This window comes from Hemitrygon akajei, chromosome 13 (assembly GCF_048418815.1).
Source record: "Hemitrygon akajei chromosome 13, sHemAka1.3, whole genome shotgun sequence".
Classification (NCBI taxonomy): domain Eukaryota; kingdom Metazoa; phylum Chordata; class Chondrichthyes; order Myliobatiformes; family Dasyatidae; genus Hemitrygon; species Hemitrygon akajei.
Genome location: NC_133136.1, coordinates 100,563,895 through 100,577,935, shown reverse-complemented (window position 1 = coordinate 100,577,935; position 14,041 = coordinate 100,563,895). Strand labels below are relative to the sequence as shown.

The 14,041-nt window shown below is 40.8% G+C and overlaps 1 protein-coding gene across 1 annotated transcript in view; it reads right to left on the bottom strand.

The window, feature by feature from the left end:
- The window catches only part of LOC140738080 (inactive ubiquitin carboxyl-terminal hydrolase 53-like), a 134,402-nt gene that overhangs the window by 102,528 nt on the left and 17,833 nt on the right, over positions 1-14,041 (bottom strand). The window contains exons 2-4 of the mRNA XM_073065170.1: positions 6,652-6,744; positions 4,966-5,100; positions 319-432 (exon numbers count right to left, since the gene is read on the bottom strand). Of these exons, the coding sequence (XP_072921271.1) occupies positions 319-432; positions 4,966-5,100; positions 6,652-6,744 (342 nt within the window). The remainder of the gene's footprint in view (positions 1-318; positions 433-4,965; positions 5,101-6,651; positions 6,745-14,041) is intronic.

Here is a 14,041-nt window from a genome sequence, read left to right as displayed (position 1 = left end):
CATGTACAAATAACAAATCATTGTTTTTGAAACACCATTAGCATCTCAACATGTTCAAAATTGCTTAAAATATAATTCACTACCACCACAGAGAACACAAAATAATAAACTCTTTTAGAGTCTATTTCAGTATGACAAAGAAGTAGCTTCCTCATTTATACAAACAATGATACATTTCAATGTTTCAATGATTGATGGAATTCAGTATCCAATAGATAGATGCCTTATCCAGAATGATTCAAAATTTAAGAAGTCTGTTATTTCCTTGAAGACTACAGGATACTGCTTTTTTGGCATCACTTGCACTTCATTACTCACCTGCTCATAGAGTGTCATAGCAAACTTCTGGTGGGTAATGCAACACTTAGCAGTACATGTATCCATTTCCATGTCTGATACTATGTGCGAGTGAATTCTCTCCAAAATATTCTCCTGAAGAGAAAAAGAAAAATCATGGATACTTCCATCAGAAATAATGGTGCAATTGGAAGTCTTTGGAAGTCCATAACTTCGAGCAAATTTAATGTCATTTATTAGTCACTCCAAAACAAAAATACAGCTGAACAGCTTAAAAATGAAAAAATAAAACTTTCTGCAAGATCATCAAGCAATTTTGAGCAGAAATTAAAATTAATAGAACAATGAATAAGAACAAACTTTGTAAGTTTGATTAACTTCATATTCGAACATTCCAAAACTGGAAACTAACAACTTAATACAAGATATTGTTGTCTTAGCAGCGTTGCGTTTTAAAACAAGTATTTTGTACATGTGAAAAACTTGAGGAATGATAACTGCATTTTCTCAAAGTGATTTACAAGTAGTTATACTGATTGAAAACTGATGTGTTTCAATAATGTTTTATTTCCTTCTTGACTTTTGCATAGCATTTCAGCTAAATACAAGTGTTTCAAAAACACTCAGCTCATAAAATAAGTGCAATGGATCACAAAACATGGTAGCAGAATTAAGCCATTTGGCCCATCGACTGATCTATCATTCCATCATGGCTGATTTATTATCCCCTATTCTCCTGCCTTCTCCCTGTAACCTTTGACCCCCCCCCCACTAATCAATAAACTTCCACTTGAAATATACCCAGCAACTTGGCCTCCACAGCTGTCTGAGGGAGTGAATTCCACATAGTCGCCACCCTCTAAAGCTAAACAAATATCTCAACTGTTTGAAATGGAAATCCTTCTATTCTGAAGCGGTGACCTCTGGCTCTAGACACCCCACTATAGAAAACATTATCTCCATGTCCACTCTGTCTAGGCCTTTCAATATTTGATAGGTTTCAAAGAGACTCCTCCCTCATTCTCCAGTGAGTACAGACCCAGAGCTATCAAACACACCTTATACATTAACCCCTTCATTCCTGGGATCATTCTCATGAACCTCCCCAGACCCTCTCCAATGCCAAAAGCATCCTTTCTTAGATAAGAGGCCCAAAACTGCTCACAGTACTCCAAGTACGTAGAAGTCCCAATGAGGGAGCGTGCAATACTGGATCTGCTATTAGGGAACTAGACAGGGTAGGTGACAGAAGTTTTTATAGGGGAACACTTCATAGCCAGTGACCACAATGCGATTAGTTTCAAAGTAAATATGCAAAAAGATACGTCTGGTCCATGGTTGAAATTCTAAATTGGACAAAAGCCTATTTTTTATGGTACCAGAAATGATCTGGCAAGTGTGGACTGGGACAGGCTGCATTTCTGGCAAAGGTGTACTTGGAAAGTGGGAGGCCTTCAAAAATGAAATTTTGAGAGTACAAAGCTTTAATGTGCTTGTCTGAATAAAAGTTAAAGATAACAGATTTCAAGAGATACTGAGGCACTGGTTAAGAGATAAAAGGAGGTACATGACAGGTACAGGCAGGTAGGAACAAATGAAGTGCTAATGGAATACAAGAAATGTAAGAGAATACAAGAAAGAAATCAGAAAGGTTAAAAAAAGACATGAAGTTGTTCTAGCAGACAAGGTGAAGGAGAATCCTAAGGGATTTCACAGATATGTTAAGAACAAAAGCACTGCTAGGGAGGGACAAAATTGGTCCTCTGGAAGACCAGAGTGGTAATCCAAGTGTGGAGCCAAAACAGATGAAGGAGATCTTAAATGTCTTCTTTTCACTTGTATTTACTCCGAAGACAGATACAGAGCTTACAGAAGAGAAGCATAGCAGCACCAACTTCATGGACCCTGTAGATTGCAGAGCAGGAGGTGTTTGCTACCAAGGAAAATCAGGGTGGATAAGTCTCTAGGGCCTGACAAGGTGTTTCTATGCCCTACAGAAATTGCAGGATAGCCAATGTTGTATCACTACTTAAAAATGGCGATAAACAGAAACCAGGAAATTATAGGCTAGTGAGTCTGACATCAGTTGTGGGAAAGTTATTGGAAGATATTCTAAGGGACTGGATATATTTGGATAGACATGGACTGATTAAGGATAGTTAGTAAGGCTCCGTGCATGGTACGTCATGTCTAACCAATCTTATATAGTTTTTCAAGCAAATTACCAGGAAAGTGGATGAAGGCAAGTCAGTGGATGTTGTCTACATGTACTTTAGTAAGGCATTTGAAAAGGTCCCACATGGAAGGCTGATCAAGAAGGTTCAATTGCTCGACATTCAGAATGGGGAAGTAATTTGGATTAGACATTAGCTTTGCGAGAGAAGTCAGAAAGTGGTAGTAAAGGGTTGCCTCTCTAACTGGAGGCCTGTGACTAGCAGTGTGCCACAGAGATCAGTGCTGCCTCCTTTGTTGTTTGTCATCTGGATGATAATGTGGTTAACTGGATCAGCAAGTTTGCTGGTGACACTATGATTGAGGGTGTAGTGGACAGTGAGGAAGGCCACCATGGCTTGCAGAGGAGATTTGATAAAGGTATACAAAATTATGAGGGACATAGATAGAGTAAATGCAAGATGGCTTTTTTCCACTGAGTTTGGATAGGACTACAACCAGAGGTCATGGTTTAAGGGTGAAAGGAGAAAAGTTTAAGGGGAACAGGAGGGGAAATTTCTTCACTCAGAGGGTCGTGAGAATGTGGAATGAGCTGCCAGCACAAGTGGTCCATGTAAGTTCAATTTCAACATTTAAGTTTGGATAGGTATATGGATAGCAGGGACATGGAGGGCTATGATCCCAGTGCAGGTTGTTGGGGTAGGCAGTTTAAATAGTTTCAGCATGGACTAGATGGGCCAAAGCACTTGTTTCTGTGCTATTCTTCTCTGTGACTCTAAGTGCAGTCTGACCAATGCAATGCTTTATAAAGCCTCAGCATTACATGCTTGCTTTTATATTCTACTCCTCTTGAAATAAATGTCAACATTGCATTTGCCTTCCTTATCAGCAACTCAACCTACAAGATAACCTTCAGGGAATCCTGCACAAGGACCCCAAAATCCTTTGCACCCGATTTCTGAATACGTTCCCCATTTTGAATAGTAGTCTACACCTTTATTCCTTTACATCAAAGTGCATGACACACACTTCCCTACATGGTATTTCATCTGCCACTTTTTTGCCCATTCTCTTAAACTGTCTAGATCCTTTTCCCAGACTCCCTATTTCTACAATACTGCGTGCCCCTCCAGATATATTTGTACAGTCTGCAAACTTGGCCACAATGCCATCAATTCCGTCATCCAAAACATTAACATATGAGAAGAAGCAGTCCCAACATTGACCCTGTGAAACATCACTAGTCATTAGCAGCCAAGCAGAAAAGACTGCTTTATTCCCATTCTTTACCCGCTGTCAATCAGGCAACCTTTTTCTTTTTTTACTTTCAGAGATACATATTGGCGCCCTTGGAGAAACGCTATTAGGCTCATTCCTTCTTGGATTGTTCCATGTGTAGTCTATTTAATATTTAAGTAAGATTTGAGTAATATTGTAAATAAACCAAAAATGGCTCAGACACTAGACCAATGCAGGTTTATTGGTGAAACTTCTAGAAAATGTAACAAAGTAGGACACATAAAAAGTCTGTTGGGCATACAAAAATAAATGGACTGCAAAGGGAAGAGAAAAAGATAAAAAGTCAAGTTGCAGTTTCAAAAAAAGAAAAAGAGCACTGATCTGTATGCTGTAATGATGAGAATGACACCGGACTGGGTAAGCTGAGATTTACGATGTGAAAACTAACACAAAATAAGCAATACAGCTTATGCCAGAAATGAATGATAAATTAATTAAAAGGAATTAGAAAAAAAATAGGGCTATGGGTAACCCTAGGTAATTCCTAAAAAGTAAGTACAAGTTCGGCACAGCATTGTGGGCCGAAGGGCCTGCATTGTCCTGTAGGTTTTCTATGTTTCTATACAGCGTTGAATAGGCTGTTCTAGCCCTTCAAGCCACATCACTCAGCAACCCTGGTTTAACCCTAAACTATTCACTGTACAATCTATAATGACCAATTCACCTAACTGGTACATCTTTGGACTGTGGGAGGAAACCAGAGGACCCAGAGAAAACCCCCGCATTTCAGGGGGAGGAGATACAGAGCCTTTACAAATGACACCGGAATTGAACTCCAAACTCTAACGCCCCAAGCTGTAATAGTATCACGCTAACTGCTCTGCTATCATATCTTCTAGCCATGCTAGTAACTTTCCTGTAATTCCTGGGGGCTTATCTTCTTTAGTAGTTTCATGTACAGCACCTTGTCAAAGGCATTCTGAAAACCCATGTAAACAACATGCACTGACTCGCTTTTATCTAACCAGGTGCCAACAGGAATTTGCAAACCATCTTATGGAACAAATATGTGCTTATTTGAGAAAAATACTTTCAAAAGTCTAGGAAAGCTGGAAATCTGCCTCCAAATCAAGCACATCTGGGGTTTCAGGGCCAGCCACAATATCTCTTTCAGGAAGTCAGCACAGACAACTTAGTTAGGCAGATCAAGTTATTAAGGTGCTGAATGAAAGATAGTAAAATTGCTAGGATACTTACAAAGCATTCTGCAGCATCATCCATAAAACCTAGTTGAAAACGATGTTCATCTTTAAAGCTCTCAGCTAGAGCACTACGAAGGGCATCAGAAGGAAGGGCTTTCTCCCTGCTGTTACGAAATTCTGCAAATATATCCTGCAAAAAGAAAACATTATTTGCCATAGTGAGTGGTGAAATAAATGTCAAGATCAACCTCAGTAATTAGATACTTTTAAGTAACATATGCATAACCTTCAAGATACCACACAACCAAGCTTTTTTTTTAATATAAAAGTACCTTGATAAAGCTATATATAGTATTCAAAAACTTCCTCTGCACCACAATGAACCAACCAGTTTCTGAGCAATTGCTCAGGGTCTACAGGATTATGACAACAGGAAAAGCACAGGAGCAGCCAATCAAATTTTTTTCCAAAACAAAAAACAAACAATAACTTATTAATACATTTTGCAACCAGATGAGAAATAGTTTCAGCCTTGTGACTTTATTACATCTTAGAATGAAAAGTTATGTATTGTGTTGACTGTAGTATGGATCCAGGAAGCAGACTAGGCACATCCACTTAAGCAAAAGGAACAAAAAAGTTAAGAATACTGATCACAACATTAAAAAAAAACAGGCCAATGATCTTGTAAGACAGGGATTTCTATTTCAAGCAGACTTGGTTCCCACACAGAAGAAAAATGTGATGACAGGCGTCAGCTCAGAAATGATAAAGAACTAGCAATTTTTTTATTAAACTTCAGAGAATAATTTTAGAAATGGAAGTGTGGGAACCCTATTAGATGTCAGATTTAATGATTCCATCAAAAAGTAGATAAAGCTGGAGGAGAAAGGAATTCTGAGCCAAAAGATAACAAAGATGATGTGAAAAAGTCAGCATGCAGACACAGCGATAACAATCCAATAAGAATAAAGACTTAAAATTCAAAATGTGACAAAGTTCATGTATTCTCTCAAAAGTCTTCTATTAAATCTATAGTATAATATAAGGACGTATTAAAAGTAAATTTCTAATATACATAGAACAGAAAATTAGCTTCCTAAAAGAAAACCAAGCTCACAACCAATAGGCATTTTCTTGTTGGCAAGACCTACAAGTGGCGTGCATTGGGAACTGTGATGGAGCCTATCTATTTATAATTGATATGAATGACTCACAGGCAACACTGAAGTATGCATGATTGGTAAATTTGTTGCTAACATAAAAATGGGTTGGAAATGTTCATGGGGAATTGGGTATCACAATGCATAATTAGTAAAAATCTATCAAGTTATGACAATTTGAAAAACTAACAGTGTTACTTATTGCTAGGTGATTGAAATTTAAAAATAAGGAGTTTGTGCTTCAGTTGTATTGGGTATCAGATTATTATGCATGTTCTTTAATCCCTGACCAATAATGACATTTTACATCCGACCTACGCCTGCTAGTGTTTTAATACTTGAAGTGTTCTTTTCTTTGGATTACCAGTCTGGTAATTTAACCACTATATCTTACTATTTGAGCATACAGAATCTTCTCAGACAAACAGAGCCAAGAATCACATTTCTAAAAGTTTTTAAAAAATCCTTATCTGAATCTCAAATGTCAATTCCCTCTTCTTGAAAATATGACTCACAGCATCTACCACATCAAGCCTTTCAAAGATATTGAGTAATTCAATATTGAAAACTGATTTTACCTTCAGAGCACAGAATATGCAAGCATTTCCAAAACAGACATGTCCAGGCAGTTGTCTCAAACTTCGTCGAAATATATCCAAGTGCCATAGAATCTGCAAGACGAAACCCAGAGACTTCAATTGTAAGAATGACCAAGACAAAAAGACATCCAAAAATGTCTTTCTATCTGTGCTCTAAAATATTTAAGGTTTGTACTTCCATTAACACCATAATTCATGATTGCTTTATTCAAAACATTTTTTCTCCCCACACTTCCTAGCATTTCAGATGGTAAACTGAGCAAGTGGCAGATGGAATTTAATCCCAACAAGATGGTGTCTAATAAAGGCATGATATATTTTGAATGGTAGGGCCCCAAGAGTGTATTACAGAATTATGAAGCTTTAATGTACAAATCTAAAGATCCTTTAACATGGCAGCACAGGTTAAGACAGAACAGGCAACACTTGGCTTCATTAGCTGTGGTATAAAATACAAGAGCAAAGAGGCTTTGGTACAACTTCATAAAACATAGGGCAGGAAAACGCTGAAATACGGTACAGTATATAGTTCTGGTTAGTGCTTTATTGGAAAGGCACAAGTATACCGGAGAGACTGCAAAGGAGGATCACCAAAAGACTGTCTGGGACAAAATGTTTCAGTCATTAGCAGAGATTCTGCACTTATTAATTATTACATCAGGGCCCAGACTGTGTTTCATTTGCACCATGAATATACAGAAGAATACTCTGAAATATTGCTAATAAGATGAATTCCCTTTCCAAACGTTTCAGTCAGAGATTTCAAATGAAAACGGCATCCATTATAGATTGCTCACAGAAGATAAGCAATAGTACTAACCACAAAATCACTTTCAATGCATGCTTCTCAGGTTAGTAGGATATTAACAGCCTTAAACACTCCTCAAAGATAACACCAATAAGGGGTGAGTATTTGCATGTAGCTCTGATGGGAATTATCAACTATTCCCATTTAGGACTACAGCTGGTTCACAGTCACAGCCATGGGTACTTCAGTAAGCAACGTTTATCAGTACTCAAAATCAACAGACCCCAGTCGCGTGTCCAGTTCTCCTTTAAGGAAACGAAAGCAGGGAAGGCATGCTGGATTGCAGGAACAAGTGAAACTCAGAGGCCTTAGACCCCTATTCCCAACTAGCCTGCTGGCAAATATACAGTCTCTGGAAAATAAAATTGTAGACCTCAGAGCAAGATTGCAGTACCAGGGAGATATCAGAGACTGCTGGGTACTTTGCTTCATGGAAAAATGGCTCAGCCACAACACTACACCCCCGAAGTCGCCACCATTCTCCACAAAGATAGATCAGTTGAGTATTTTAAAGGAAGAGCAGTATGATTCATGATTAACTCACTATGGTGCACAGACATGCCGGTTGTATCTCAGACCTGCTCACCTGACCTAGAACATCTAGCAATCAAGTGTTGTCCATTTTATCTGCCGAGGGGGTTTTCTGCCATCATCCTGGTAGCAGTGTACAATCCACCTCAGGCCAACGTCAAGCAGGGACTTAGACAGCTGAGCACCATGATCAGCAGTTATGAAATAGTGTACCCTGATGCCTTCCCTATCATTGCGAGTGATTTCAACTAGGCCAGCTTGAAAAACTCTCTGAACAACTACCACCGGTAACCAGATGAGCCAACACACTTGACTACTGTTATCAAGAATCCTTACTGTGCTATTCCATGCCTGCACTTTGGAAAGTCTGATCGCCTATCCCGGCATACAGGCAGAAAGTGAAGATCACAGCATCAGTAGCAAGGACTAAGAAGCTATGGTAAAGAAGGTGAAGGAGCGCTTATGGGACTATTTTGAGTCAGTGTACTGGACAAAATTCAAGAATTCGTCTTCAAATCTGAATGAATAAGTCACGATGCTACCACACAAGACAAAGTCAAATGAGTGAGTCCCTTGGAGAATATACTGGACTTACCCAAACAAAAAGCAGTGGATGAATCAGGGGATTCGTAATCTGCTGAGGGCTAGATCTGTAGCATTCAAGGCCAGTGATCCAGAACGATACAAGAAGTCCATGTGCAGCCTACAGAAGGCCATTTTAAGAACGACAAAACAATTCTGATCTAAGTTAGAGAAGGAGTCAGATGCATGTTAGTCCCATCAGGGTTTACAGGCCATTATTTCCTGCAAGGTAAAATCTAATATCATGAATGGCTGTGATGCTTTACTCCTAGATGAGCTCAATGCTTTTTATGCATAGTTTGAAGAGGGAATAAAACTATACCTGTGTGCACCCCTGCAGCATCTGAATACCCTGTGATCTCTGTTTCTGAGGCTGATGTCAGAACATCTTTCATGTGAGTGAACCTTCACAAGGTGTAAGGCCCTGATGATGTACCTGGCAGGACTCTAAAAATCTGTGCCAACCAACTGGCAGAGTGTTCAAGGACCTCTTAAATCTCTTACTGCTGCAGGTGGAGGTTATCACCTGCTTCAAAAAGGATAACAGTCATACCAGTGCCAAGAACAGCAGAGTGAGCTGCCTCAATGACTACCATTCTACTGTGATGAAGTGCTTTGAGAGGTTGGTCATGGCCAGAATCAACTCCAGCCTAAGCAAGGACCTGGACCTGCTGCAATTCACCTATCGCCACAATAGGTCTACAGCAGATGCAATCTCACTGGCTCTCCACTTGCCCTTGGATCACCTGGACAATAGCAAACCTACGTAAGGCTGCTGTTTATTGATTAACAGTTCAGGGTTCAGCACAATCATACACTCCGTTCTAATCAAAAGCCTGGGCCTCTGTACCCCTCTCTGCAATCCTTGATTTCCTCACCAGGAGACCAGTCAGTGCAGATCAGAAGTAACATCTCTTCAATGACAATCAGCACTGATGACTCTGCTCTACTCCCTCTAAACCCACAACTGTGTGGCTGGGCACAGCTCAGCAAACATCATTTATAAATTTGTCAAAGACAATTATTATTGGCAGAATTTCAGATGGTGTTGAGGAGGCACACAAGTGTGAGATAGATCAGCAGGTCACATGGTATTGCAACAACAACCTTGCACTAAATGTCAGTAACACCAAAAAAATTGATTGCAAACCTCAGGAAGGGGAAGTCAAGGGAAGACACACCAGTTCTCATCAAGGGATCAGAAGTGGAAAGGATGAGCAGTTTAAAGTTCCTGGGTGTCAACATCTCTGAAGATCTATCCTGGGCCAAGCATATTCATGTAATTACAATGAAGGCACAACAGCAACTTTATTTCATTAGGATTTTGAGAAGACGCCATGTGTCACCAAAGACTCTCACGAATTGCTACGTGGAGAGCATTTTAATTGGTTGCATCACCATCTGGTACAGAGGGGCCACTGCACAGGATCAGAAAAAGCTAAGCAAATTGCAAACTCAGCCAGCTCTATCATGGGCACTAGCCTCCCCAGCATCAAGTACATCTTTAAAAGGCATGCCTCAGAAAGGTGGCATCTGTCATTATGTCATCATGTCCCACGACCTGGGACATGCCCTCTTCTCAATGATTCCATCAAGGTGCAGGTACAGGAGCCTGAAGACACACATTCAACATTTTAGGAGCAGCTTCTTCCCCTCTGCCATCAGATTTCTAAATGTTCCATGAACCCATATATACCAACTCATTGCTTTTTTTTCTTTTTTTGCTCTATTTGTACTACTTTTTAATATATTTCACACATATGCATTCCTTATTGCAATACATAATAAAATAAACTAAATTACAATGTACTGTTACTGCAAAACAAATTATTTCATGACATATGCTAGTGATATTAAAACTGGTTCTGATTCCGTCAAATTGATTGATTAGATCAATAATCTAGAGAGTTACACAGATACAAAAGTATTCAGATATCAAGGAAGAAGTTTGCAGGAAATTAGATAGAATCTATTCTGGATTTTTTTTTAAATTACCCGGTATATTGAACACAAAACAGTTAGCACAGGAATAGACCTTTCAACTCATGATGTTGTGCTGAATTAAAACAGTAATAAAATCCAAATTAAACTAATCTTTTCTACTAACACAAGTGCAATACCCTCAATTCCCTGCATATTTATGTGCCTATGTAAGAGCTTCCAAAAGGCCTCTATCATATTGGCCTCAGTAGCACATCCAGGCACCCATCATTCTTTGTGTGTTTATAAAAAAATTGCCCTATACATCTAATTTGAATTTACTCCCTCTCACCTTAACTGCATACCCTCTAGCATTCGACATTTAAACCTGGGGAATAAGGATACCAACCATCTACTTGATCCGTGTCCTGAAATATTCTTCAGGGTTCGCCTCAGCCTTTGCATATCAGAGAAAACATCCCATGTTTAACCAACCTCTCCTTCTTATACACACTCTCCAATCCAAACAGCATTCTGATAAACCTCTTTTGCACTCTCTCCAAAGCCTCAACATCCTTTCTAAAATCACATAAGCAGATTCAAATGAAATATTCTCAGTGCAGCCTAACTAGAGTTTTATAAATCAATGACAACTTCCTGGCTGTTGAATACTTGCAAGTGGAGAAGTGCCACATCTGCCCCTACACATCCTCCCTCACTACAATTCAGGGCCACAATCAGTCCTTACAGGTAAAGTGACACTACACCTGGTCAGTCAGGGTAATCTGCTGTATCCTCCTGTATATCAGTGAGACCTGACGTAGACTGGGAGACTGCTTCACTGAGCACCTATGCTCTGTCTGCCAGCGATACTGGGATCTTCCAGTGGCTACCTATTTCACTTCTACTTCCCATTCCTGTTCTGACTTGTTAGTCCGTGGCCTCCTCTATTGCCGTGATGAGGCCACACTGAAATTGGAGGAACAACACCCTGTATTCTGTCTGGGCAGCCTCCAACCTGATGGCATGAACATCAATTTCTCAAACTTCTGAAATTGCTCCCCCCCCCCCCCCCTTCACTATTCCCATTTCTCTCTCCACTTATCTCCTTACCTGCCCATCACCTCCCTCTGGTGCTCCTCTTCCTTCCCTTTCTTCCATGATCTTCTACCCCCTCCTAATCAAATTCCCCCTTCTCCACCCCTTTATCTCTTTCACCAATCAACTTGATTGAACCCAGATTCACCCATCACCTACCACATTGCACTTCTTCCTCCCCTTCCCCCAGCTTCTTGCTCTAACTACTCATCTTTTGTTCTAGTTCTGATGAAAGGTCTCAGCACGAAACGTTTACTCTTTTCCATCGATGCTGCCTGGCCTGCTGAGTTCCTCCAGGATTTTGCATGTGTTGCTTGGATTTCCAGCATCTGGAGATTTTCTCATCTTCCTGACTCTTGAATTCAGTGCATTGACCAATAAACACCAGCATGGTGTATGCCTACTTATGTGTAGTAGGCCTCCATTAGTCTCAATACACCATGGACTTGTGCCTTGGAAAGTTTCCAGGGCGCAAGCTTGGGCAAGGTTAATTTTAAAAAGGAAGACCGGCAGTTGCCCAAGCTGCAAGTCTCCCTCTCCACACCACCGATGTTGTCCAAGTAAAGGGCATTAAGACCCATACAGCTTGGCACCGGTGTCGTCACAGAGCAATGTGTGGTTACGTGCCTTGCTCAAGGACACACACGCAGCCTCAGCCAAGGCTAGAACTTTCCGATCACTAGATCAAACGCCTTAACCGCTTGGCCATGCACCATCACATGCCTACTTAACTAGTCTATCAACTCAGAACCACTTTCAGGGAGGAAGGAGAATAAACTAGAAGTTGACAGGTGAAGCCAGGTGAGGGCAACAGTTGGTGGGTGGGGGAGGAGGTGAAATAAAAAGTTGAGAGGTGATAAGTGAAGGTAAAGGGATGAAGAAGGAAACTAAGAGGAGAGCAGAGTGATCCATGGGTATAAGAGAAGGAAGAAGGGAACCAGATGGAACTAAAAGGCATGTAAGATGAAGGAGATAAGAGGGAGAATGGGGAATGGAAGAACAGAGAAGGAGAGGGGGGAGAAATTACCAAAAGTTAGGGAAATTGATGTTCTTGCCATCAAGTTGAAGGCTACCCTGAAAGAATATGAGGTGTAGCATCTCCTACTTGAGAGTGGCCTCATCTTGATAGGAATGGTGATTGGAATTAAAATGGTTAGCCACCAGGAATCCCACTTAGACCATAAGACTATAAGACATAGGAGCAAAATTAGGCCATTCAGCCCATTGAGTCCGCTCCACCATTTCATCGTGGCTGATCCTGGATCCCATTCAACCGTCATACACCTGCCCCCTCACATATCCCTTGATGCCCCAATCAGGAATCTATCAATTTCCGCTTTGAACATACTCACAGACTTGGCCTCTATCACAGTCTGTGGCAAAGCATTCCACAGATTCATCACTCTGACTGAACAACTTCCTTCTTACTTCTGTTCTAAAGACACCCCTCAATTTTGAGACTGTGCCTCTCATCCTTTCAACATACGGTAGGTTTCAATGAGATCCCCATGTATTCTTCTAAATTCCAGTGAGTACAGGCCCAAAGCTGCCAAACACTTGTTGCAAATGGAGCAAAAATGCTCAACAAAGCAGTCTCCCAATCTACGCAGATCTCACCAATGTACAGTATGCCGTGCTGGGAACACCAGATAACGGAGATGACCCAAAGGACTCACAGATGAAGTGTTGTTTCACCTGGAAGGACTGTTTGGGGCACTGAATGGAGGTGTGGGAGGAGATGAATGGGCAGGTGTAGCTTGGAGAGATAAGTGTCAGGAGGGAGATCAGAGGAGAGGGACAAATGGACAAAGGAATCATGGAAGAATTCTAACCCTGTTAAGGTGGTGGGAAGTTGGGGTGAGGGTGGATGTCTGCAAAATGTAAATGTAAATGAGGGCAGCATCAACGGTGGAGAAAGGCAAACCCTGTTCTCTGAAGGAGGAGGACATCTCTGACATCCTGAAAAGGAAAGCTGCTTGCTGGGAACAGATATAGTGGAAACAGAGTAATAGAGAAAAGAGAATAGCATTTTCACAAGTAACCAGGTAGGAAGAAGTATAATCATGACAGCTGTGAGTCAGTAGGTTTATTAAAGTTATCAGCAGACAGGTTGCCTCCCGTGAAGGAGACAGAGAGAGATCAAGAAAGGGGAGAGAGGTGTCAAAAATGTACCATGAATTTGAGGGCAGGGTGGAAGTTAGAGGCAAAATTGATGAAATTGACATGCTCAGCAAGGATGCATGAAGCAGCACCAATGCAGTCAAAAACATAGCACTGAATGAGTTGGCAAGTGCTACCCAGTGAAGGGTTTAAACCTGGACTGTCCCACATAGCCAATGAAAAGGCAAGCATAGCAGGGGCTCACGCAGGTGCCCGTGGCTACAGCTTGGGTTTGGAGAAAGTAGAAGGAGTCGAAAGAGAAATGCGGAG